This window comes from Periophthalmus magnuspinnatus, chromosome 6, assembly GCF_009829125.3.
Source record: "Periophthalmus magnuspinnatus isolate fPerMag1 chromosome 6, fPerMag1.2.pri, whole genome shotgun sequence".
Taxonomy (NCBI): domain Eukaryota; kingdom Metazoa; phylum Chordata; class Actinopteri; order Gobiiformes; family Gobiidae; genus Periophthalmus; species Periophthalmus magnuspinnatus.
Window position 1 is genome coordinate 26486936 of NC_047131.1, and position 23890 is coordinate 26510825.

The following is a 23890-nucleotide window of genomic DNA, read 5'->3' on the forward strand; positions in this document are numbered from 1 at the left end:
CTTTCTCTTTGGAACGTGGCGGTTAGCAGGTTAGCTATGTTCATTTTTATACATATATTCTATGGCTCTAACCCAGTGTTACACCAACTGTGGTATGTGTACACAAGGTCTTCTACATTTCTAATATTTGCTGAATAGGAGCATGTTTTAGTTCTCCTTTGGGTAGTTTCTTCGTTAGAACCACTGCAGCAATGATGTAGTCCAATTATAAACCTGATTTAGCCTTTGTTTACACCTGGAGTAGTACAAAAAGACCCCAAATAAATCCGGTGGTACTCTGAAAGCTACTTCTTGGTGGGAAAACTTCGAGAGGCGCTACCCAAACCCACAGATAAGCTCATAATTGATATCTCCTTTAAAACCCTTGTGCACTTTTGAAACTTGTAACAGGCTTTGAAAGTTCTCGAGGCTGCGTCATAGCGGTTGTCAAAAATACATTTAGACCCGCCTGGTGTCTGTGTGGTGCCGTCACAATCGTTAGTCAACTAAAACAAACAAACCTAATCATAGCTCTACAGCGGCACTTTAAAAATGCCCCTGTCACGAGTGTTGAGAGAAACTTGACATTATCTGTTCTGATATTTTTTACTTGTTTGCCCCAAATGGCTATCAACCAATTATCTTGTGGCAGTGTGACATTACCTTGAAGATGTATGGGGCAGATTATTGAAAAAGTCAGGCATAAAAGAAGCAGGTGAGCAGAAAATCAATGCTATACAGTGCTCTGGCCCCATGGACTCTCCAGTGAAGTGTACATGTCTTTGATTTATACGCATCGCTAACCATGTCTATCTGCAGTTTGTTTATCCATTGACTGACACTGTAGAAGATAAAAGCGATTGCCGTATTTACATTTTTTTGAAAGTCAAATTCTGGTATTTGAGCAAAATTTGTCTTGCCTCAGAGATATTGTAGAAGCAGCTCTTGAGGTCAAAATAAGTCCACTGCACGCTGTCTACTTCTAATTAGAAAGAATTTTATTGTCCAGTAATCAGGAAGTACGCTTATAAACTCATTGCAGTGAGTATTTAGTCTACCATATTTTCCAAAATATAAGTTGCACTTCTTTTTCTTAGTTTGGCCAGGGGTGCGACTTATACTCAGATGCGATTAAATGTGAGATATGTTTTTTTTCTTCATTATTATGCATTTTTTGGCTAGTGCGACTTATACTCCAGAAAACACGGTACTTAAATAGAATGAGGAATAGCTTTGGACCACTGCAAACACTTTAAAATGACCTAGTTCTGTTTCCGCATTCTTAAGTTTGTAAAAAAGTACAGTGCATTTAAGCCACGGGGCATGACAAATTGCTTGGTGTTTTTCTTTCCTAATGTCTCATAATGTTTTAAGGAGAAACAAACTACCTGAACTCACAAGTGTCATTGACAAATTTGGCTATAAAAATGCTCACAGCAAACCCCAAAACAGCTAAAAGTGAAGTTGAAGACAATTGCAAAGGTAGTATTAATGATATCCTAGTCTTTGGATATGGATATACTGTTGTAAGTACTCGAGTAAAAGGTTTATTCAGTATTCTGGATACTACTTTTCTTCTACTTGAGTAATTTTGTTGACTCTTGTGAGTTTTAAGCCATGTTATAATTTTGCTACCTTCTCAAAAACATACCCAGAGTTGTGTTTTGGTTCATTCACACATGTTAGAGTATTCCTTTATTATTGGTCTGCATCTCCAAAGCTCAAAACGCTCTGTTCCACCTTCTGATGTCATGAGGTTTTTCCAAGTTAACAGCTACCTTTCATCTTTAGTTCAGTAGAGTTGAAGTTGAAGTAGAGCTGAAGTTATCCAAATGATCCCAGTGAAGGTGTATGGAGTTTAAAAACACAGTGGAGCACTTCCTGTATTATAACATGACATCACAAGGTGGAACAGAGTGTTTTCTGTTTGGAAATTCAGCCTAAATATGCAGGATTTGTGTGTTAAACATGTGTGAATGAAACAAAACACAACTCCAGGTCTGTTTGTGATGAGGAAACAACATTGTAACATGGATCAGAAAATAGTGTAATATGGGCCATTCAAAGTAATATCACACTACCCCTGCAAAGTAATAATGAACAGTTTACTCCCTAACTTAACAACAGCAGGTTTAGAGGAGCAGAAACAATGGCACATCTTACTGATTCATTCCTAGAAGTGTTTTTGTGCTCAGATTTTTGCCTTTACTCTTGTTTATTTTTTTCAGTAACACTTCTTACTACTATCATAGAATAACATAGACAAAACTGACCAATGCAGTACCTGACGCACCGAGCAGATCCTCTCCTGACCACCGGGTTGGAGAGTTGCTCTGAAGGGTGGGGAGGTAGATGAGATTAAGTCTATGTCCAATATAAAAATAAGAAGAAAGTTGTAGAAATAAATAAAACAAGTGGAATTACTAGGGATCACACACCAAGGAACACAGCACTTTTTTTTTTTTTTCTTGTTTGGTTTGGTTGTTGTTGTTTGTTTTATTTATTAATTTATTATTATTATTATTATTATTATTATTATTATTATTATTATTATTATTATTATTATTTTATTTATTTATTTTATTTTATTTTTTTATTAATATGTCTTGGACCTATAAATTATAAGTATAAATTTATTGAATTTTTTTAAAAAGAGAGCGAGAGAGAAGGTTGAAATTTGTTCTTGTACTGTTGTTTTCAAGCGCAAATACTCTTAAGTCATCATTTGTTCACCTCTTCACAAAAACAAGCTAGCAGACAATTCCAGTGTAATTGGCTGTGTGCTCTCTGCTTAACTTGGTCAGAAAAACACACACACACACAGAACAACACACACACTGGGATAAAAGTGAACTTGAAGGGATTTCATTTTTGCACCTCTTTCCCCAATCTACCTCTTTCCTCCTTTAATATGTTGAAGTCATTTGCGGAGGGGAGCTGTGCCTCGTAGTGAGTCATTACGCGCGCTCTATCGGGTGGCGGCTGACGCTGAGGTCCAGGTGGAATTGGGGCCCTTATCAGTGTTGGGGCAGGGGCCCAGTGGCTACATTACACACAGAGCATTTCCTGGGAGCGCCTGACTGCTCCACATGATTGCACCTCCACCTAAATGTGCGTGCGTGCGTGTGTGTGTGCGTGCGTGTGCGTGTGTGTGTGTGTGCGTGCATGTGCGTGCATACATAACACAGAGGAAAGCAGGTAAACAGTGCATTTAAGACTATGTAATATGCAGTTTGATGTCCAGAGGAGGCTGATGAGCAGGGGAATGCCAATAAGCTGTCCTTGTTTTGTTTACAGCCTGCACAGTTTTGCACTGACCAAATCAATTTCCAAGGTTCCAACGCTAAAGTATATTGCAGTTGCATAAAAAGCACTTATACACACTTGTAAACCATTCAAGACAACACTTTTATGCCTTTTGCTTCCGAACAAAAAACAAAATGGATGCACTGACCACATAAACCACATCTTTGATTCTAAAGTGGGATTTAAGTGGTGCAGTGTGAGGACATGGCTGACCCGCCTAAAGCTGTACGCATTCAGTTTTCTCCTTCAATAACAGAGTGGAATAACCTGACGACATCTGACAAAACGTTACACAGACAGTATATGAGAAAAGTACAAATCAGTTCTGTTTTTAAAGGGCTCATATTACGCTGTTTTCTGATCTGTTATAATGTTGTTTCTTCATCAAAAACAGATCTGGAGTTGAGTTTTGTTTTATTCACACAGGTTTAACACACAAACCCTGTATATTTAGGCTGTCTTCTTAAGTGTTCTGTGTTCTAAGTTTATAAAAACACAGTGTTCCACCTTGTGATATCATGTAGTAATACAGGAAGTGCTCTAATGTTGTTTTTAAACTACATACACCTTTACAAGAATCATTTGGATGATTTCAACCCTGGAATTGCCAATCTCTACTGAACTAAAGGTAAAAGTTAGCTGTTGACTTGCAAATTTCCACTTCATGACATCACAAGGTGGAACAGAGAATTACTCAAACGTATGTGAATGAAACAAAACACAATTTTAGGTATGTTTTTTGAGGTAACGTCATTATAATGTGGCTTAAACCTCACAAGAGTCAATTTTGTATAATATGGGACCTTTAATTTTGGAAGGGCATCTACGCCAAATCAAGAAGCACATTTCCGAAGTCTTCTGTGTGTTCATATTGTACTAAAACAGGTGACACTTAAACAGCACAGTAACTGCATGTTAATAGGATGCAAATATCATGGTAACTAAAGTGTAATTATGCTAATTATACTGCAATTAGTGACAGAAACTGGACACATCTGTCATACTTTATTTCATGGCAATATGAATCACAATTAGTATTTTGTTAATCATTTGGAAACAGGACTGCCAAATGAAGCTGTTATGTCAGGCACGGGCAAAGAAAATATAAAATGTAACAAAAAATGTTTTTGTGTTGTTCTTTTCATAAAAACCACTCGTGTGACACAAAATACCATGTTCCACCACTCTCGTCTCTCCTTTCAAACATTGTTCCTTCTCTGTGCTCTTAAGGACTAGAAACCTGGCTTTTAAATAACAGATAGAATGGAGAGAGAAGAAATCAATGTTTGTCTGTGTTGGATAAATGCATAGAGCTGGCGGTGTGGGGTGGTAAAAGGGTAATCTGTGGCACAACAATAGTGGGGGCTGACACAGAGGTGCTAATCTAGGCCGGGCCAGTGCTATTCTTAAACATTGTGTTGTGCAGCTCAGATCACACTGTAAGCTGTAGTACGGTAATGATCCGCTTTCTCTGGAGTTTAAGCAGCACTGTGTGGGGATCTGATGGACGCCTGCTGCAAGAGTCACTGCTAATGCAAGGACACAAACCAAGTCAACTCAGGGCTTTTGCTAGCACCGTGTTTAAATCCAGGATTATTTTTCTGATGCTAAGGCCGCATCTATTGAAACATGTATCGCACAGAATGGAAATTCCTCAATGTTTTGGTAGTACAGATGATTTGACCTTTGCTTCACGACATAAAAGAGATGTTTTTGTATTAACAGTTAAATAGATCATAGTAAAAGGAAAATTCTAATATGTCAATGCTGCTTCTTCCGTTCTGGTCAGACGGCCTGGCCAAAAAAAAATCGCAACCTGGATTTCACTAAGCAAATAGGTTGGGGCTGCTGCAGTTGGTCAGGTCTAGTTTCAGCAACAGTCTGTGCTCAAAGAATGAGGTCAGCTGACACCTGAATATACTGAATGACCAGGTTATTCCATCAATGGATTTTTTCTTCTCTGATGGCACGGGCATATTCCAAGATGACAATGCCAGGATTCATCGGGCTCAAATTGTCAAAGAGTGGTTCAGCATGAGACATCATTTTCACACATGGATTGTCCACCACAGAGTCCAGACCTTAACCCCATTGAGAATCTTTGGCATGTGCTGGAGAAGCTTTGTGCAGCGTCAGACTCGACCATCATCAGTGCAAGATCTTGGTGCAAAATGAAGGCAACACTGGATGGAAGTAAATCTTGTGACATTGCAGAAGCGAAATCGAAACAATGTCACAACAAATGCATGACGTAATCAAAGCTAAAGGCAGAACAACGAAATATTGTCAAATAGAGTGTGTGACCTTTTTGTTTTTGGTGGTGACTTTTTTTTTGGCCAGGCAGTGTATCCATCTGAAGGGAGGGGCGAACTACACGGAAACTAACACGCCTATTGTTTACAGTGCCTGCGTCATTCTTGGACCGAATGAGCAGCGAAACGTCTCCACTCCTACAATTTTTTGTCCAGTTGACTAATTTGATCATACCTCGATGACTGAGGGATTACACAGACTAAAATTGATGACATACCTTTACGACTGCTTAATGGGGGGTTTATCATATTTAAACGCCCTTGTTTCAATTGTAGCTATAAGTGTTTCAGGTGTAGCTATAAGTAGGCCTGTCATGATAACAAATTCTGAAGTGCGATATGCAGTATTGCTGAAGTAAATAAACAATAATATCAAAGCTAATTTATGCCACTGACATAACAGCACAAGAGCAGATTTAAACCACAAAAACTATTCTAAATCTATAATACTGTTAAAAATCATGAGCTGCAATAAATAAACAGCAGAATTAAACACTTTAGTGCTTAGTTTGCATCTGGAATGAGTTATTTATTCAACCTTCTACAGCTCCAATCTTATACTGCCAAAAAATAACCAAAAATGTCCTAGTAGTGCTAAGAAAAAGTACACACGATAAACACTGACCCTCCAAAAATACTGTTCCATCTAACATATACTGAACGATAAGTCAATATAGTAATTATTGTAACATGCCTAGCTAGAAGTTCTGATGGTGCCTGATGGGTCAATCCCTGCTACATCCTGTTGTTGTTTCTCAGAGCAAAGCATTTTACCCACTTGTGTGACAATGTTTTTAGTTTGGGGCAAAATCGTGACTTGCTCATTCTTCTTTACCATAAATGAGACATATTATTCAATTTTTAAGAATCTTTATAAGCTTATTGAGAGTTCATGTATGTTTGAATAATCTTTTCCAGACTTTGAGGCTTCAGTGCTCCAAGAATTTCCGTTTTCTTCCACCCCCTATCTCCACCCACAGCTCTGTATTTCTAAATCTGCTGGTTGCTATGGTGAAATGTCACAATTTGGAGTAAGATGTTCAAGTACCAGACCAGTTTCAAGTATGTCGTTTTAGTTTCGTTATCAATATTGCTATTCAGAAGTGTAAATTAGCAATGCAGTAAGTTATTACTGAATACCACATAGACATAACACCACTTCTTTAAAAATGTCTCCCGCTCATTCCAATTTATTTCCAGCTCATGTCAAACCTTTTACTTTCAAACTTTTAACCAGAATGCTTATTTGAAAGTAAAATTATAGAGAAAAGTAACAAAGTGAACTCAAAACACTCTCAGAAACCATGCATGAAGTAGATGTCACATTCAATTATCCTCTTAATGCTACTTACAGCCGCAATTATATAAAAAAGCATAAAGGTAATGCATGTGGAAAATGGCTGAACGCTGTTGAAGGAGTTGGTTGGACTTTTGTTATTATTTTAAGTGGAGTCAAGACAATTTAAATACTGTTTCGCACATTAACTACGTCCTGTTACCTTTTGTTGAGGTTATCTCTTAGTGATACTGTCAAAAACACTCACCTAATTGTACCTAAACATTAGTGTATGTTCTAAGTGTTCTTTTTACTGTAAACATTTGCTGCTACTTAACCTCAGCTAAACTCAGAAGGACAATCCGGGTTCTGTTCAGTAGATAAAAAGTATATTGGTCCTCAATTTTCTTACTTAAGTACAGATACAGGAGCTAAAAATACTCAAGTAAAAGTAAATGTATCACATGAAAAAGTCTAATTAAGTGAAAGTATTGAAGTACCATGCTGAATTTTGTTCAACGGAAACAACTGAATCATTTTTTGAATTATTTTTATATATATTTTTTGTTTGTTTTTATTAGCAATTTTTATTAATATATTTTTCTTGCTCAAATTATTTACATGTTAAAAATAAACCCTCAGCCTTTTCAGCAGGTCTCAAACTATAATAAAAATACTAGAAAGTACATATACCTGCTGTCAAATGTAGTGCAGTAAAAGTAAAATAATCCACTTTAAAAAGATCCTTAAACATTTTACTTAAGTACAGCACTTTACTGCTTTTACTTTGTTACGTTCGACCGCTGTTGGTTACACAAAAACAGGTGTTTTTTATTAAGAAATTAGGTTAAGGTTAGACTTTATTGTCAGTGTAAGGAGATTTGTCCTCTGCAACGGGCAACCTGTCAGGAGCAGTCTGTCTAAGAATCCATCTCCAGATCGAGTTTTTTTTTGCCTCGTGTGCATGTTTTGTGTTGCTGGTGGAGGAAACTCACCCAGAAACAGGAAGAAACATGAAAACTCCACACAGAAAGGCCCAGAAGTCAAACCCAGAACTTTTGATACAACTGTCAGTGAGAATTCCCACGGCTAACTACCTTACGCTAACCCACAAGTACTCTCGCAACACTTAAAACACATTCCATATATATATATTTTTTGTTTTTATTTTCTCAGTTAACTTCCTGTTCTGTTTCTCTGCCCAGTTTGAGGCATACGTGTACGAAGGATCAACCGGAGTGGTCGTCAACCTGACAGTAGACGACAGGGACGACCCTGCGACGGGAGCATGGAGAGCCATCTTCTCTATAATCAGTGGAGACCCCACCTCCAGCTTTGAGATCCAGACAAACCCGGACGATAATGAGGGAATGCTATATGTTGTCAAGGTAACACCCGGCTCAACAGAAATGCACTGATGTGTTCCATTAGCTAAACCAGGTCTATGTAATTAAGCAGGCTCTGAACCATAATCACTTCACTCTGAATGTTGAGGTATGTATATGTCTATGCTCTTGTCTCACCTCTTTGTTCCTCTGTCTCCCACATATCCCTGTCATTAGCCTTTGGACTATGAGGCCACGGGCTTCCACACACTCCTCATTAGAGTTGAGAATGAAGATCCTTTAGTACCAGAAGTTGGATATGGCCCCAGCTCCACGGCAACAGTTCATGTGAGAGTGTTAGACATCAACGAAGGCCCAGTATTCTTCCCGGACCCTCTCATAGTCACTATGATGGAGAACATCCCAGTGGGCAGTTTTGTGGCATCACTCAATGCGACAGATCCAGACATTTTGCAAGGGCAGAGCATCAGGTAAGAGAAAATACTTGTGCGGTGATCTATTCTGTCACAACTCATTCAGTACATGTCCTTTGTGGTTATTTGGGCAGTGTGTGTAATAAAAGGCACTGTATCTTTTTTTTTTTTTAAATATAAAAAAGCTAAACTTAGACTTTCCTAACCCATTAATGCTCTTTTTTTTTCTCAGAGATGAAATTATAAAATACATGTGCCATTTGCAATACATGACATGATCCTTTTTTGTCAAAAAGTACACAGAAAAGTGAGTTTTATGGTTCATCACATTTGTGACCAGTGGACTAATACTATTGTGTGTTGTGAATTAAAGGTGCCATAAGAGGTTTTTGATCAGTTTAATCTAAAAAAATACTCGCTATTTTGACCTTAGTTACCGAGATAGCAGATATATTTATTTTAACCAAAGTTTGTTTTCAGTTTGATGTACGGGGCAGATGTGCTATAATCATTTCAGATGATGCCTGGATGTTCTTCAGACTTGTCCCATGAGCAGGTAGAGGACCTTGAATGTTCCTCAGAGTTGCTTCTATAGTAACTAGAGGACATAGTTCTTCAGACACTGTGCAGCTAGAGAACCTGAATGTTCTTCAGATTTCTCTCTGTAGATCCTAGAGGACTTTGGAAGTTCCTCAGACTTGTCTCTCATGCCGCTACATGATCTTGGATGTTCTTCAGACGTGTCCCTATTAGTCTAAGTGTCTAAGTGATCTTAGCTTTTCAATAACAGAGGGTGATGGAGAAAGTGTGGGGCTAGTGGACATCACCTGACTCCACCAGGTCAGTATGGTGCATTCAACAACCCGCTGGAGAGTCCCCCCTCACAGTCTATATCAGGCCGATCAATAATGATGAGAAAATGTGGAATTGTGACCAGCAACACTTTTTCATCCCACGCTCACACCAAAATAAACTCACACCAACATAAACTCACACCAAAATAAAGTGGAATAATTAGGAATGTGTTGTCATTACTAGAGCCTCTAAAGATGATGTGTACCAAAAATGACTGTCCTTTAAATAACTCCTCTTTTATTTGAGAGAATTCTGGGCATCATCTTCTTCTCAAGTTGTACTTTTTTACATAACCATCTCATATTATAGGATAGTTTACTGTAACACGTGACATTGTACATATTTCATTCTAACCCTTTATTCTTTCACAAAATACACACAGATTCAAAAGGAGACCATTTTTGGTGGTAACAATTGTGATCACTGGATTGAAATGGGTTAGCCATGTTTAAATTTTGTTTAATAGCCTATATTCATTTGTTTCTTATACCTCTTTGGCATTTCTCTCACTGAAATAGCTCGTAAAAATGATTGAAAATTGTGAAGTGCCAGTGTACCACACACCAGTGTAACACACAAACTCTAATTTGCCTCCATGTTGACATCTCCATTGGTCTGATTCCTTTTCATTCTCTATTCAACACGCTGGGCGCTCTATCCTTACTTGTCTGTGCTATGTGTGCAAACAGACGAGTAGAATTGCTCATATAATTTGCTATTTACTGCTTGGAGTCAAGCCATTCACCCTAGACCACTGAGAAGTCACCACCCCATTAACTTTTACATTGCTACAGAACTAGAATAAACTTCAGGAGGCTATTAGTTACACTATGTGCCACAGTAAAAATAAATAAATAAATAAAACTTCCACCTGCTTCTATTTTAAAAAGGAAAAACACATGATTGCATTTATTCATTTTCTGTCTTAAAGTGAACCTATTATGCAAAATTGACTTTTCAGAGCTTTAAACCATGTTATAGTTGTTTCACCTCACTATTTACCCATCTGAAGTTGTTTTTGGAGTGATTTGTGCACATTTGAGCAATCTTTGATTGTTAATTTTCAAGACACCATTTTTCCAATCAACTCCTGTTTTCAGTGCCACCAGCACACACCCACTGCTCTGTACTTACTTTGTTCTCCAATTTTATTTTCTTAATGATGATACGCGTAGGATTCAGCAGTGATGCATAGCTATTTTGGTACAATTTTTTTCAAATCCTGTTTGCTAGTGTGATTTGCAGCTATCCATCGGAGGTGCCGACAGCTACACGACTGTTTGTTGATGGCGATGTCAGCTGCCATTGAGCTCCACAGTTTTCTAACGCAGAAGTCAGCATAATTAAAATGCGCATAATATTATAACATAATGATCCATGGATGTCATAGATTATAACTATAGAGCAGACACAAGCACTATAAGTCTTCTTTAATGTATGCCTCATTTTACACTGAATTCACTGTTGTATGTTATGTAAAGATATTAGAGGTAAAGACAAGGATAATGATCCAGCCACATAAAAAGCATCGGGTCGTCTCTTTACTGTACTGATAAATGATGGTGCAGTAAAATGCAGTCAGTCTGTGCGTCCAGCTTTATAATGAGGGGATGTAAATACTGTGTAGGAGGTGAGGCCAAACCAGTGAAGCCTTTGGAAGTTTATAAGGTCACCTTAAATTGCCTTACAGGCTTAGAGTCATGTAAATAAACCAGCTTGTTAGTCAAAAGCTGTGAACTCTTAAAAGCATCTGCACAGTCTAGGATTATCATAAACATTTTGTAGCAGTATTTTTAAAAATCAGGGGAAAAAAAATCATACTCATATTGTATTCAAAATAATATCAGACTTTAATTAGTTTTCTTTATAGTCTAATAAAGCTTTCCTACACAAATGCTAACATGTTGCTGTAACATACTGCTGTAAGTGTTTTAGGTGTTTTAATGCATTCCGTGAAAGACATTTGTTTTTTTTTCCTTAGCTCCCCTATCTCTGCAAACCACTTTGTATCGCATTATGTACTCAGAGTATGTACAGAAAATGCTTTCACCATGGAGACGACCCATGCTAACGTATACCCATCTCATCTGGTGTCCCACTTTGGAGTAGTCTATTTATGTATGGTAAATTTCCAAACATTTCAAGGCACCGTACATGAGTTTTACTGTTGACTTAAAAACATGAAAAACATAGCTGCATGGTCCAAAGTTATTCCCTTAGACTGTATAAAGAAGTGGACTAAGCGTTCAGCTCCAGTCAAATGAATCTCATAGAGGCTAGCAGTTATAGCGGCAAATTTGGAGTCGAGTTCCACATTTGCCAATCTGGAGCGAGGTTGTTGAAGGCAACGCCCCTTCCCGCCCACACCGCTAGTTTAGAAGGGAGCGGGCACTTGGCAACGCTGTCAATCAAGCCTGTTAATAACGTTAAGGGGGGCAACCTCAAGGGAAAGGAGGTGGCTCTGTTATTAATATTCCTATCTTGATTTAAGGGCAAAATAGTGAAAGAAAACTACCAGGATCATGTAGAAAGGGTTAATATGAACATTTTAAGACCAAAATGACAAGTCTGACAGCTCGTAAAGCGAATTGGGGTCAATGAAGCCAGAATCGCGCCCATGATCACTTCCTATTTGGAACGTGGCAGCTACTGTGTGTTCATTTATATATACAGTCTGTGGTTATTCTTCACTTGCCTTATACATTCCAAGCATTCGAATCATCCATCTAATTATGTTTTTCACACTTCCTGTTTCTCAGACACTAAAATGCTTTCTAATTAGGCGCAGACAGTACACAGCAGACTTATTTTGTCCTCAAGAGCTTCTTAGACAATGTTTTTTTTCCCTTATTTTTCATCTTAGTGTTATCTCTCCAAATGACTGACCTGTTTTTTTCCCTAACTATCCATTTTGTTTTTACCCCTCTCAAGCGTGAAGCCCATTTGTGTTTATTCCATCTCGTCTGACGCGCTTGTCACTTCATGCGATGACATTTTTGAGTTTGAAGTATTGCAGAGCGACAGTAACCCGGCGACAGGTCAAGGTACCGAGTTGGGCGGAATGTGATGGGAATAGCAAACAAGAGTGGCAGGAGTGGAGGGGAACAGTTTGATGCCCTATTGGTAGTCGGTCTGTGAAGTGCTACTCAGCTGTTTGTTGTGCGTCTCTGGAGGGATGGCGAGGTCAAACGGTGATACAGGTTGAAACACAAACTGTCAAATACACACAGGGACTAACAATATCCACAATTCACAAATACAAGTTTCACAAAGCCCAAGAGGATTTTAGACATCAAATTTATACAGTAAATCGATATTGTCTAGGAATTGAATTTAACATAAACAGAACCAAAGATTGTCAGAGATAAACAAACGCACAGAGATAACCAGTAAAGTCAATATACTATTTGCAAACTTGTACTTTTCTATTGAGGCCACAGAAAGTGCTTATCTAGGGTTTTAATCAAACTCTCATTACTTTTTTATGAGTGGAGCTCAAGGAAACGATGGGGTAAAGTGGTGCTGAGTTTGAATTTCTAGTGCAGTAATAATAAATAGTATTGTAGTGTTCTGGTCTAAGGAAACATGCCGAATTTCTGCTGGTTGTTTATTTTCTGAACACAAGGGCTACTGTAGGTCGTAACCCACACCAAAACAAGAGCAAAACAACAGCAGCAGTCTCAATTCACTAGAGCCAGTCTCCAAAACAGACCAGTAACTGAACGAATAGAACCTTTACATGAACTTGTCAGCATCGCAAACCAAATGTCGTATACAAAAGCAGTTAGCAACAACCTATACACAGTTAAAGGGCCCTTGCAACCCTTGCTTTTCTTCTTTTATTATGGGTTATACCTAGAAAACTGAAGGATTACACAGAGATTTTATTTTATAGTCGACTAGTCATGATTAATCACTTTCTCGATGTTTAGTTTTTCACAACAATAAAATGTTAAGGAGTTTAACAAGGTGCTATAGACTTTTTTTGTACATTGTAGGGCTCTCTTCCACAAAACCACACGTTCTCCTGTCTTATTATGCGTAAAAACTGCTAATGATGTAGTTTAGATCTGTACAAACATGTTCTGAAATGTCTTTATGTGTCGGATGTCTTCCTTGTGCGTCAGCTGCCCTCCCTGAGTCTCCGTCGGGTCTTTTTCAGATGTTTCAGGGACACCATCTTGGGCTTCAGATTCCACTTTTTCTGGTTCTCTACTAAATGCTCAAAGACCTTCTGCAGCTGAGGTCTAGTGATGTCTCCTTGAGCAGTTTGAATTTCTCTAATATCAGTGTGTACTCCCTCCTCTTCAGATGTTTTTTTTCCCCTGTATGTTTAGGTTCTGCTGAAGTTTGTTTGGCGGTTGTGACCTTATTTGTCTTTTGTTCTTCCTTCCCTTTTTGATTGGTTGGGATTGTTCTTTCTAACTTCAGGTACCTGTGGAATTCCAGATGGTGCAGGTATCATTCCATATTTCCTGATTTCTCTAGTGCTACAACTTCTGCTAAAGGTTCTAGTTGTTTTTGAGACTTCTCTAAGGTCTCCATGTCTTTTTCTTCAGCCTCACCAACCTCCTCAGACTGCAGAGGAGCTAAAGAAAGCTCTACTTTTGCATCAGATTCTTTGTCCTCTCTGCTTCATCAGTCTCACCTGGTGCGGTATCACAAAAGACGTCATTTTGGACAGGCGAAGTGCAGTTGGACTTTCCTAGGAGATTATCATTTTATTTAAATGTAACTGATAACCTTTTATTGCACATGGGTTTTGTGTCTTTTGGTCACATTTAAGTGTTTTTGAAGAAAACTGTTGGAGATGTCAAAAGATTACGATGAGTGATTTTGTTAATCCCGGGTTTGATCCAATATGGCCGACTTCCTATAGGGTTTAGGGCAGGGCCATGATATAATTTTTTATATGTTGTGATGTGACCTATTTTTGATGACATTTTACTGGGGTGGGCAATATAAATTGATTTTTGAGGTGGTATTACTGAGCCGTCTTTCAATATTTTTTTCTTTGCGTCTTCTCTCAAAATTAGATCTCACTGAACTCTATTTTTCAATACCACTTAACTGTCCATACATTATTCTTTGCTGCTTGATTTTTGCCATTTTTCCCAAAATTGTACAAATACAATAGGCCTGACTCGCCCTCCTCGCTCATTCGTGCTTGGGCCCTGATAAAAGATGTCAACACTGAACTAAACACACAATATCAAATCATTACAGTATTCAGAGATTTTGAGAAGTATTAACTAATTCATATTACTTATACTCTTAAGTCATAACATCCTTCTTGATGTTTACAAAATATGGCATAATATGGAGTCCTACATAACTAAATGTACATTTCAGTATAGAAATGCTCTACAGAAGTAACAGTAACACGAAAGGCTCCTGGAGGTCCATACAAATGCCTGACTGCAGGTAGATCGGCCCATGGTCTGGAGTTGTTTTTGTGAGCCCTTCTCCACAGAACAGTCTGTGAAAGCCCAGGGGAGTCCGAGGAGCCAGCTGCTGGATGTGCTTGAGCAGGTCCACTTCTGGAACATTTGAATGGTATTAGGCGGCTAAGCCCTATTTGCACAGTGCCATTGTTACCTGGAGTTCTCCGGTGATTTATTATAATAATTGCAGAGGCCATTTGTGTCCCTAAACCTATGCAAATCAGCCATGTGTGACATTTGTGGACCAGTTGACCCACAAGCAGAGTCTGGCTTCATTCACACCGGATTAACATCCAAATAAAGGGAGCAAAGGGGGTTGGCTTTAGGACATAACAGGAAATAATGACTTATACTTGAGGTTTCTACAGTTGTTCTATGACAATTGTTGAGCTTAATTTTACAAAATAGAACAAAACAACACGTGAGTTGGGGGATGGAGTCTTGGTCCTATAGGTAAAGTGTAACTCAGTCTCCCCTACCACCTTGCACAATATAACACAATATAAGTGAATAAAGACTTTTGACATGGATGAATACACAATGATAATACTCGTAAATTGAATTATAAACAAGCAATTTAGCATCTAGTGTGCTGGGACTGGTACATTTTAATGAGGCCTCGTTATGTAACAACTTGGAAAGATGTGGACCCGAGTTACACCAATGCAGTAGCGCTCAGAGATCACAAAGATTTTTTTTTTTTTTTTTTGCCTGCTGCTGTTGGGAACACAAGCACTAACCCTAACATTATTCATACTTATACTTCATACTTATTCATAGGTTTACCTACATCAAATACTATCACACATATTTTCTCCTTATTTAAACATTATGCATTTGTTTGAAGCTCATATTGTAATAAAAGTGGCAAAACACAATTTTCTTGCCATGTTTATAGCCCAGAGCCGAGCAAAAACAGGTCTATCTCATTAGCCATGCTATTAGTCAGCCTCTCTCTACCTTTATACCCTACGGTTGTGGAGAGGGCATTTTTTCAGAGGGAGCAACATTTCAGCTGATAAAATAAATAAGATGCAATGCACTTTAACTCAACACTTTGAAGTAGCCAAGACTTAGTTCAGCTCAAATAGTCAGTGTGTCTTTAATGATCTGCTCCAGTCCCCTTCCTCATTCTGTTTCATACGCATCATGATGAGCAGGAAGAAATCTTGTAATTAAACCCCGAAGATAAAAAGACACGTTTGAAACATCTCCGTCTGCGCCAGTCACAGAACAGAACTATTAAGAGGCTGTTTTTGAAGAGTTAAGTAGCGTTAATTAAAACAACGCTGTGGGGCAGACGGTTTCATTTACCTTTTGTTGTCACCCAAGAAACAAAAAACAAAAATAAAGTCATTTATCTTATCTGTCAGAGCTCAGAAGACTTCTATTGAAACTGACCCAGATTATGAAGTCCCAAATGTTATCCAGAAACCTTTTAACTCTGTATATATATATATACGTTTAGCAAAAATAACTTTTAAAGGGCTCATATTTTTGCTAAAACAACCATATAAATATTTATTATACTGAATCATCACAAAACACTTTTCCTTATTGTGTAATTAGATATGTTTCCCCCATGGTAGTTCTCTCTTCTGCCAGTAGATGGAGCTCTACACTAGATTGCACTATGGGGAGCACCCAAGCTGGAATATGATGTGTAGTTTTATACACGGTCCTCATTTGAAGTTCTAAAACATGAAACGGTGTTACGACCAGTTCATCTTGGGAGGAGAAGTAACAATAAACCAGATGTTATGGTTTGACAAAACATATAGGTGATTAAAATAAGAGTAAAAGACAAATTTATTCTGTCAACTGGACAAGAAGTTTCGCTGCTCATCCAAGCTGCTTCTTCAGTTTTGGTCAGATCACTGGTGGACACTGCCTTATATGTATCTGAAGGGAGGAGCTAACTGCACTGAAGGGAGGAGGTAACTGCACTGAAGGGAGGAGGTAACTGCACTGAAGGGAGGAGATAACTGCACTGAAGGGAGGAGGTAACTGCACTGAAGGGAGGAGGTAACTGCACTGAAGGGAGGAGGTAACTGCACTGAAGGGAGGAGGTAACTGCACTGAAGGGAGGAGATAACTGCACTGAAGGGAGGAGGTAACTGCACTGAAGGGAGGAGGTAACTGCACTGAAGGGAGGAGATAACTGCACTGAAGGGAGGAGGTAACTGCACTGAAGGGAGGAGCTAACTGCACTGAAGTGAGGAGCTAACTACACTGAATTTTTCTTTTCCTATGTGATTACACAGACTTCTGATAAAAATAATAACACAAAAATGTTCCAGATTTTAATCTGATATTTTCTACAGATAATAAATAATATTTTTCAAAGGATTAATTATCAAATATCAAAATAAAAATAAAACTAATTAACCATTCAAGCTTAACTAAATTGAACTAACTAATTGCAAACTATTTTTAAACTGTGCAAAGTTTGTAATAAAAGCAATAACAAAGTGTCTCAAGGAAAAATGTTACAGAAGTCACTGCAGCAAGCCAAGCAACAATGAAAGAGTAACAAGAGACGGAGCTGACAACAGAATAATCCAGCCACTCTGAGCCGCTGGGAGTTTTAACGGACACGCCCCATCAGAGGGAACTCGCGGGATCGTTGGAGCACTAAGATTCCTGTCCAACCCAGGAACGCCCGGACTCTAGCTGAGTCTACGACCAGCTAGAGTCTGGGTGTAAGCAGCGAATCAGGATCACCAGGCTTTCACCAACAGAATTTGCAGGCACAGAAACAAAGGCAAAGCGAAAACGGGAGCGGCAGGTTACATCACAAAAGCGCCGTGGCTCGGAACCAAAGTAAATGTACTCAAGAACTCGTTTCAGGCCAATAACAATAATGCATGGTATTTATTCTTAAAGTTCTAAACCACGTTATGAAGTTATATACGTAGAGTTGTGTTGTGTTTATTTTTTTGCATGTTTGAGTAATTCTTTATATTACTCCTTCGTGGCGTCAACTCGGTAATTTTACTTCTTTAGCCTGATTAAAACACCATAATCCTCAATGTGCCCACAGCTAATCTTTGAGACTAATGCACAGATAAGTAGCTCGAGACACAATGTCCTCACGCCGTCCTCAACATGACTTTGTGAAATACGGGCAAATGTACTGTATGCACTGCATGTCACGTTCAATTTCCATTTTGAAATAATTTAACTTTTCCTCAACAATCAAACTGATGAATGTGCGTCAGAATTAGAGAAGTTTACCCAGCTGTGTTTTATATCCAGTCTTAAAGCTCCTCTCTGTTCTGCTCAGTGAACTGGGCACAGAAGAAGTGCATAATCCAAAGTGTCATTAAGAAAGTTTGTCTAATTGAATACGCTTCCATTCTCTGTGCAGGGGCTCTCTCCAGCCAGTGAGTAACTGTTTACACCAGTAATTGATGCCTGATGTTGAAGGAGACTGTTCATCATATTAGAGTTATTATCGTCGTGGCGTTCGGTCGTAGAACAGCTGATCTAATGAAAGTTCTCAAAATAGGACAGAGGAGAAAAGAAATGAATCGTTAAAAGGTTCTTCGTGCGTTTTTGCGTAGACCCTTAGTGCTAAAGTCTTGGGAGAGTTTAGTGCACAACGCAAATCCAAAACCTTCATGGCGATGTTAATACTTTACCTCGATCGCTCCACATTATAGCATTAAACTGATCTATTTCACATTTATTCATAGCACAAGTCATTTTTCATAGCTCAACATGCATTCGTACCGTAACCATGGTTGACAGATGGTTTGTAATTTCTCCTGGTGGGATTATGTACCTCCACGTACGTATCCATGCCGTTCTGGGGAATACTCCAGGCAAAGCAATAACATCTCCATGGAGACAAACAGTTGGCAGATCCTAAATCAGAAAAGTTATGTGTTTATATAGTGCATTTTTAAATAACAAGTTGCACTGGGAATCTCATCTGTCAATGTTAAAAATGCATGCCGTGGATGACAGTTACAGTATTGCACATTAAAATCTATATTAAGACCTATTTTGTTGCTGTAGGTAGCCAAATAATGAAAGTTTTTAAAGTTTCTGTGTTGTTTTAGTATTCCCTGTTGCATTTTCCATTACCATGTGGACACCCGCAGATTCACTTTCTGTTGAAGTATGAGTGAGTTTATATACCACACTACCTCGCCTGTGCATTTAGCCGGAACTGAGAGGTCGACAGGCTGCATCCAGGCAGACTCCCCCCCTCCCCCTGTCCTACCAAACACATTTAAGTTGTTTTCTACTCTCCCTCTTTGAAAATAGAGAATTTAGAAAAGTCCAATCATCCATTATTCACCAGATGCCTGTCTACACTGGGTGCTCACTCTGGTCATATTCAAGTTAAAAGCGAAGGGACTTAAAAGTGGGGAGAACGAGGAGATGGGATGTCTGCTGTGAGAACTGTGGGTGCTTTGAGTGAGAAGGTAAAAGAGAAGAGGTAGAGGGAAACGGAGGGAGGCAGACGGATGGACGGAGGGATGGAGCGAGAGACGGGGGTGAGCTGCAGGTGAAGCTGAAGAAGTTGAGTGGAAGTTGGTTTATATCCATTATATCCATCATACAGAAATGTACAGCAACAAATAAAACAATAAATAAGACAGTAGAATAAGGTCACTTTTACACAACCACAAACACACAGACGTGGATTGGTCAAGTGTCGAACCAAAAACCAAGGCTGTGTCCAAATTGCGACTCTATTGCCTACGTATGGCACTATTTAGGGGTCAGTAGTGCAAAATGTCCCGTAATGCACTTTGTAAACTAGTGCCAGACCAAATACCCTAATGTGAGTCAGAAAAACAACATCGGACAACGGCAAGTCTTTAACTAGACACAACATGACTGAATGAAAGCAGATAGAAACATTAGTTTATTGCACTGTTGTCCCGTGATTATGAATAAAACACAATTAAATAAGCCAGTGCAAAGGTGACACGTCTTCACTTGAAAACTTTCATCCAGTTGACAGAATTGAACATTTCTTTTGCTATGTCTCATACCTGGACGACTGAGGGATCACGCAGACATCTTAATAATATCCACGTCTCGGGCAAAGATCTGAATAATTCAATACGTGAGATCCAGCTTGACAAAAATGTGTGTTATTATGAGTCTGCCAGTGTAATTTCATCATTATTTAAGACAGAAATCAAGTTTTATTTGTGTTTAGCCGTCTTTTTTTCCCCCCCCAGATGCCAGAGTCACATGATCTGAATGTATCTGTGTATCTGAATCCCACTGTATAGTCCACTAAAGTATTATTATTGTTTTCTATTCCATTTTTACAGCACAGCAAAGCAGAATAGTTGTAGCAAAATTGTGAATTAGAAAATGCAAATGAGGCCGTGTGACAAATTCTAGCAGTCACTTTTATGTGTTCTTACATGAGTGCAGTCATTTAGTTAATTCACCAAGGGCCAATAACATCTATTATGGACAGTACAAACTTGCTAATGATTGTAAACAAGCTGGGCTGATAAGAGAGGATAATCTTCTAACAACACAGACACAGCTTGTTATTGTAATCCCACAAACATTACATCTGTCTACACACGTTTGGTTACACAACAACGACTGAAGATTAAAGCTGGGATTATTATCGTGTTTTATGGTGACCCAATATTCCAACAAATGTGTTCAATGCTGAGCAAGAGAAAACATGTGGGAAGTGTACGGGAGCTGTCCATGGTGCTGAATGGGATTTCCCAGTGGCTGCAGCAGTTTAAAGTGCACGTGACAGGTTGGATTACGCATTTCATGAAAACCTAGGCTGTGTTTGAATGGCCACCCTTGTACCTAACCCCTCACTCACTACATAGGCCTGCACTTTTTAGCACAGAGCAATTCGGACACACAGATTACTACTTTTAGGTCATGTGACTCTGCCATATGAGTGAAAGAAGTCTGCTAACGTGTGCTATTATCAATCTTTTAACACCTCAAGCTAAGGTACACTGCTAACGCTAGCAAGTGTTTATTTAAGAGTGACTTATTCATAATCAGAGATCAGCAGTGCAAAAAAAACAGCACTTCTCTCTACTTTCATTCAGTCGTGTGGTGTCCAGTTAAAGACTTGTCGCTTTCCGCTGTTCTTTGCAATGCATTGTGGTCTACACTGACCAGTCTAGTAACCAATGATGCCCATTACTTTTCAAGGTGCATTGTGGGAAGTTTTGAGTGCACTACTTTTCCCTCACTGGACATTCAGACACTATTACAAATGGCGTGACCCCTAAATAGTGCCCTAAGTAGAGAAAAGTGTGGACATTCAGACACAGCCATATAACATCATTATATTTAAGATTTTACCAAAAAACTTGACTAGTTTTTTCTTCTTTTTAAAAAAAATCTAGGTCAGATTTATAATTGTATTTCCTGGTTGAACAGGGCAGCAGATACGACATATGTATAAGTAATTCTATGACTGTTACCTAGCAACAATAATGTTAACAAGGGCCTACACTTGTCTAAATTGCACAATGGTTGTCAGATTGCCAGGAAAATGCCTTCCTTGTGTATAAATTGTCTACTTCCTGTATTTTTGTACTTTTCTCCTCAACCTTTTTACACAGACACTTGACTGATGTAAAACTATGATAAATATTTAGCACAGGTACTATCAAACCAAACACACTAATAATTAGAAAAAACACGAGAACCCATCATAAGCACTGTAAATGTTTTTGTTTTGTTTTTTAATATTGGATGCTTGTTTCATCCACAGAGTCTTTGTATCTCCAGACTAACCACAGCTCATGTATTAATTTAACAAAAATAAAACACAATAATAATCCGACACTACACAAACAAACATGATATATCTCTTGCAAAAGTCTTTATTTCCACTACAGTGAGTGCATATATGTTGACGTCAAGATTCTAAATACTTGAATACACTTGAGTGCCTTTCTCGGTCTCTGTAAAGTGCAGGGTTGATTAGACCAATCAGATGTTCAGATGTATTTCTTATTTGTGCAGCTGACGGAAGCCCTGCCAGGCTAATAGTGAAGGAGGAGATAGGAAGAGTGAAAGAAAACATAACGAAGGGATCGGGGGAGTGTTTAGTCATAGCGTGAGTTTGCCAGGAAATAATTAAAACAATTTAAAAGATGCCAGAGGAGCAGGAGAGGGGTGCTGTGCTCCCAAGCAGAGGCAAATAGCTTTTCTTGCTGTTAATTACTGGGCTATGGTTCTCAACTGATGCAAAGAGGTGCTATTTTGCACTCTTATTATCATAATAACTTTTTGTGTGTCATGTTACTCAAGCTTGCTAATTTATGAAAATGATGTTTGACTCAGTGACGACTCGTGTCTCTGTTGTGTTTTTCTAATGTAGATCATTCTCCGGGCTGTGTCTCTCTCTCTCTGAGTGTCATGTGTCAGAGGAGTGTCCCTGCTCTCATACCTCAGTTTCTGTAGAAATTACAATCCAAAGCAGTTTTTCATTTTGGCTTTGATTACCTGCAGTCTCTCTCTCCCCACTGCTCTGTTAAATCCACACAGCAGGCCTTTGTTCTGCGTGCTCAGTGTAGTTTGTGTTGTTGAGTGGAGCTGGCAGTGAGCCTCTCATACACTTTACACACAACAGACAGGGCTGTGCAGCATTGTACTTTATGTAAGCCTAAATCCAATATGGCATTTTCCTTTCATTTAGGAGTGGATGGTTTAGTTGTTTTTTTGCATGATGCAGAGGACAAAAAGTCCCTTTGAAATATATTTCTAAGTGCCACAGAGAATGAAACCTCATTTCAGTCACTTTCTACGAAATGCTTTAAATGAGACATTAAGATTCTTTACTTTTGAATCCACGTTTCATATTCTCTTTCATCTTTGTGGTTGAGCAGTAGACACCACATCAGCAAGAATATCAAGAATATCCAACATCTCTGATGCTAAGAAGCAGAAATGCAAATGGACTGTATTTAATCAGCACTTTCACTTTGCAACATAAGTAAATACCATCCCAGACTCTCTAATGGGAATACATTTATATAAACGGCATAATCACCAGATTCCATGTGTACCTTTAAATATGCTCTACCAGATTTTTACTTTCTTAAAAATGTGAAAAACATTACCACTATTTGCAGTGGTCCAAAGTTATTCCACACTTACAGTAGTAGCTGATGTTATAATATTTTTGGGTGGGGCACCTCGGCCAAAATGATAAATATATTTTATATATATAAACAGTTCCTCGGAAGAACTTTGACTTGAACCAGCCATAACTCTCCCAGTCTGTCTACATTTCCAAGGCTCAAAATGCTTTGTTCCACCTTGTGATGTCATGTATTGGTAGTTTTCAAGTTAACAGCTGCCTTTTACCTTTAGTTCAGTAAATATTGGCAATTCCACGGCTGAAATCATCCAATTATGATTTTAGTGAAGGTGTATGGACTTTAAAAAACTGTGGAGCACGTCCTGTATTACCACTTGACATCACAAGGAGTGTTTTCAGTCTGAGAGAAGAACTCAGCCTAAATATGTAGGGTTTGTTTGTTAAACGTGTGTGAATGAAACAACTCCAGGTCTGTTTGTGATGAGGAAACACCATTATAACCCAGATCAGAAAATAGTGTACTATGGACTTTTTTTTTTAATGCATGGGAAGAAATGAGGCCCTTTAGCTGCTGAGTAGTTGAGAAAAAAAATAAATAAATAAAAAATCTGTCAGCCGGTCAACACCTGGATTTAACTAAGCATTTTACATTGGACACATAACGTTCTGAACATGTTGTAATTATACTAGGCATTAAATCCAGGTGGTAACAGTTTTATAGTGTTAATAAATAAGGAGCCATCACGCACAATAGGCCCTGATTGTCATTTTTCATGTCAGTGCATCAGACAGAACATCTTCTCCCACATTCATCATAGTCCTGACGTGTAGTGCAGTACTGCTGGAAACTGGCAGACGTGTGTGTGGCTGCTAGAGCTGAGCATGTGA

At 38.6% G+C, this 23890-nt stretch overlaps 1 protein-coding gene across 2 annotated transcripts in view; it reads left to right on the forward strand.

Moving 5' to 3' along the window:
* cdh13 (cadherin 13, H-cadherin (heart)) overlaps positions 1-23890 on the forward strand; it is a 334193-nt gene that overhangs the window by 254809 nt on the left and 55494 nt on the right. For both annotated transcript variants that reach the window (XM_055222714.1, XM_055222713.1), the window contains 2 exons: positions 8079-8261; positions 8436-8689. In XM_055222714.1, the coding sequence (XP_055078689.1) occupies positions 8079-8261; positions 8436-8689 (437 nt within the window). The remainder of the gene's footprint in view (positions 1-8078; positions 8262-8435; positions 8690-23890) is intronic.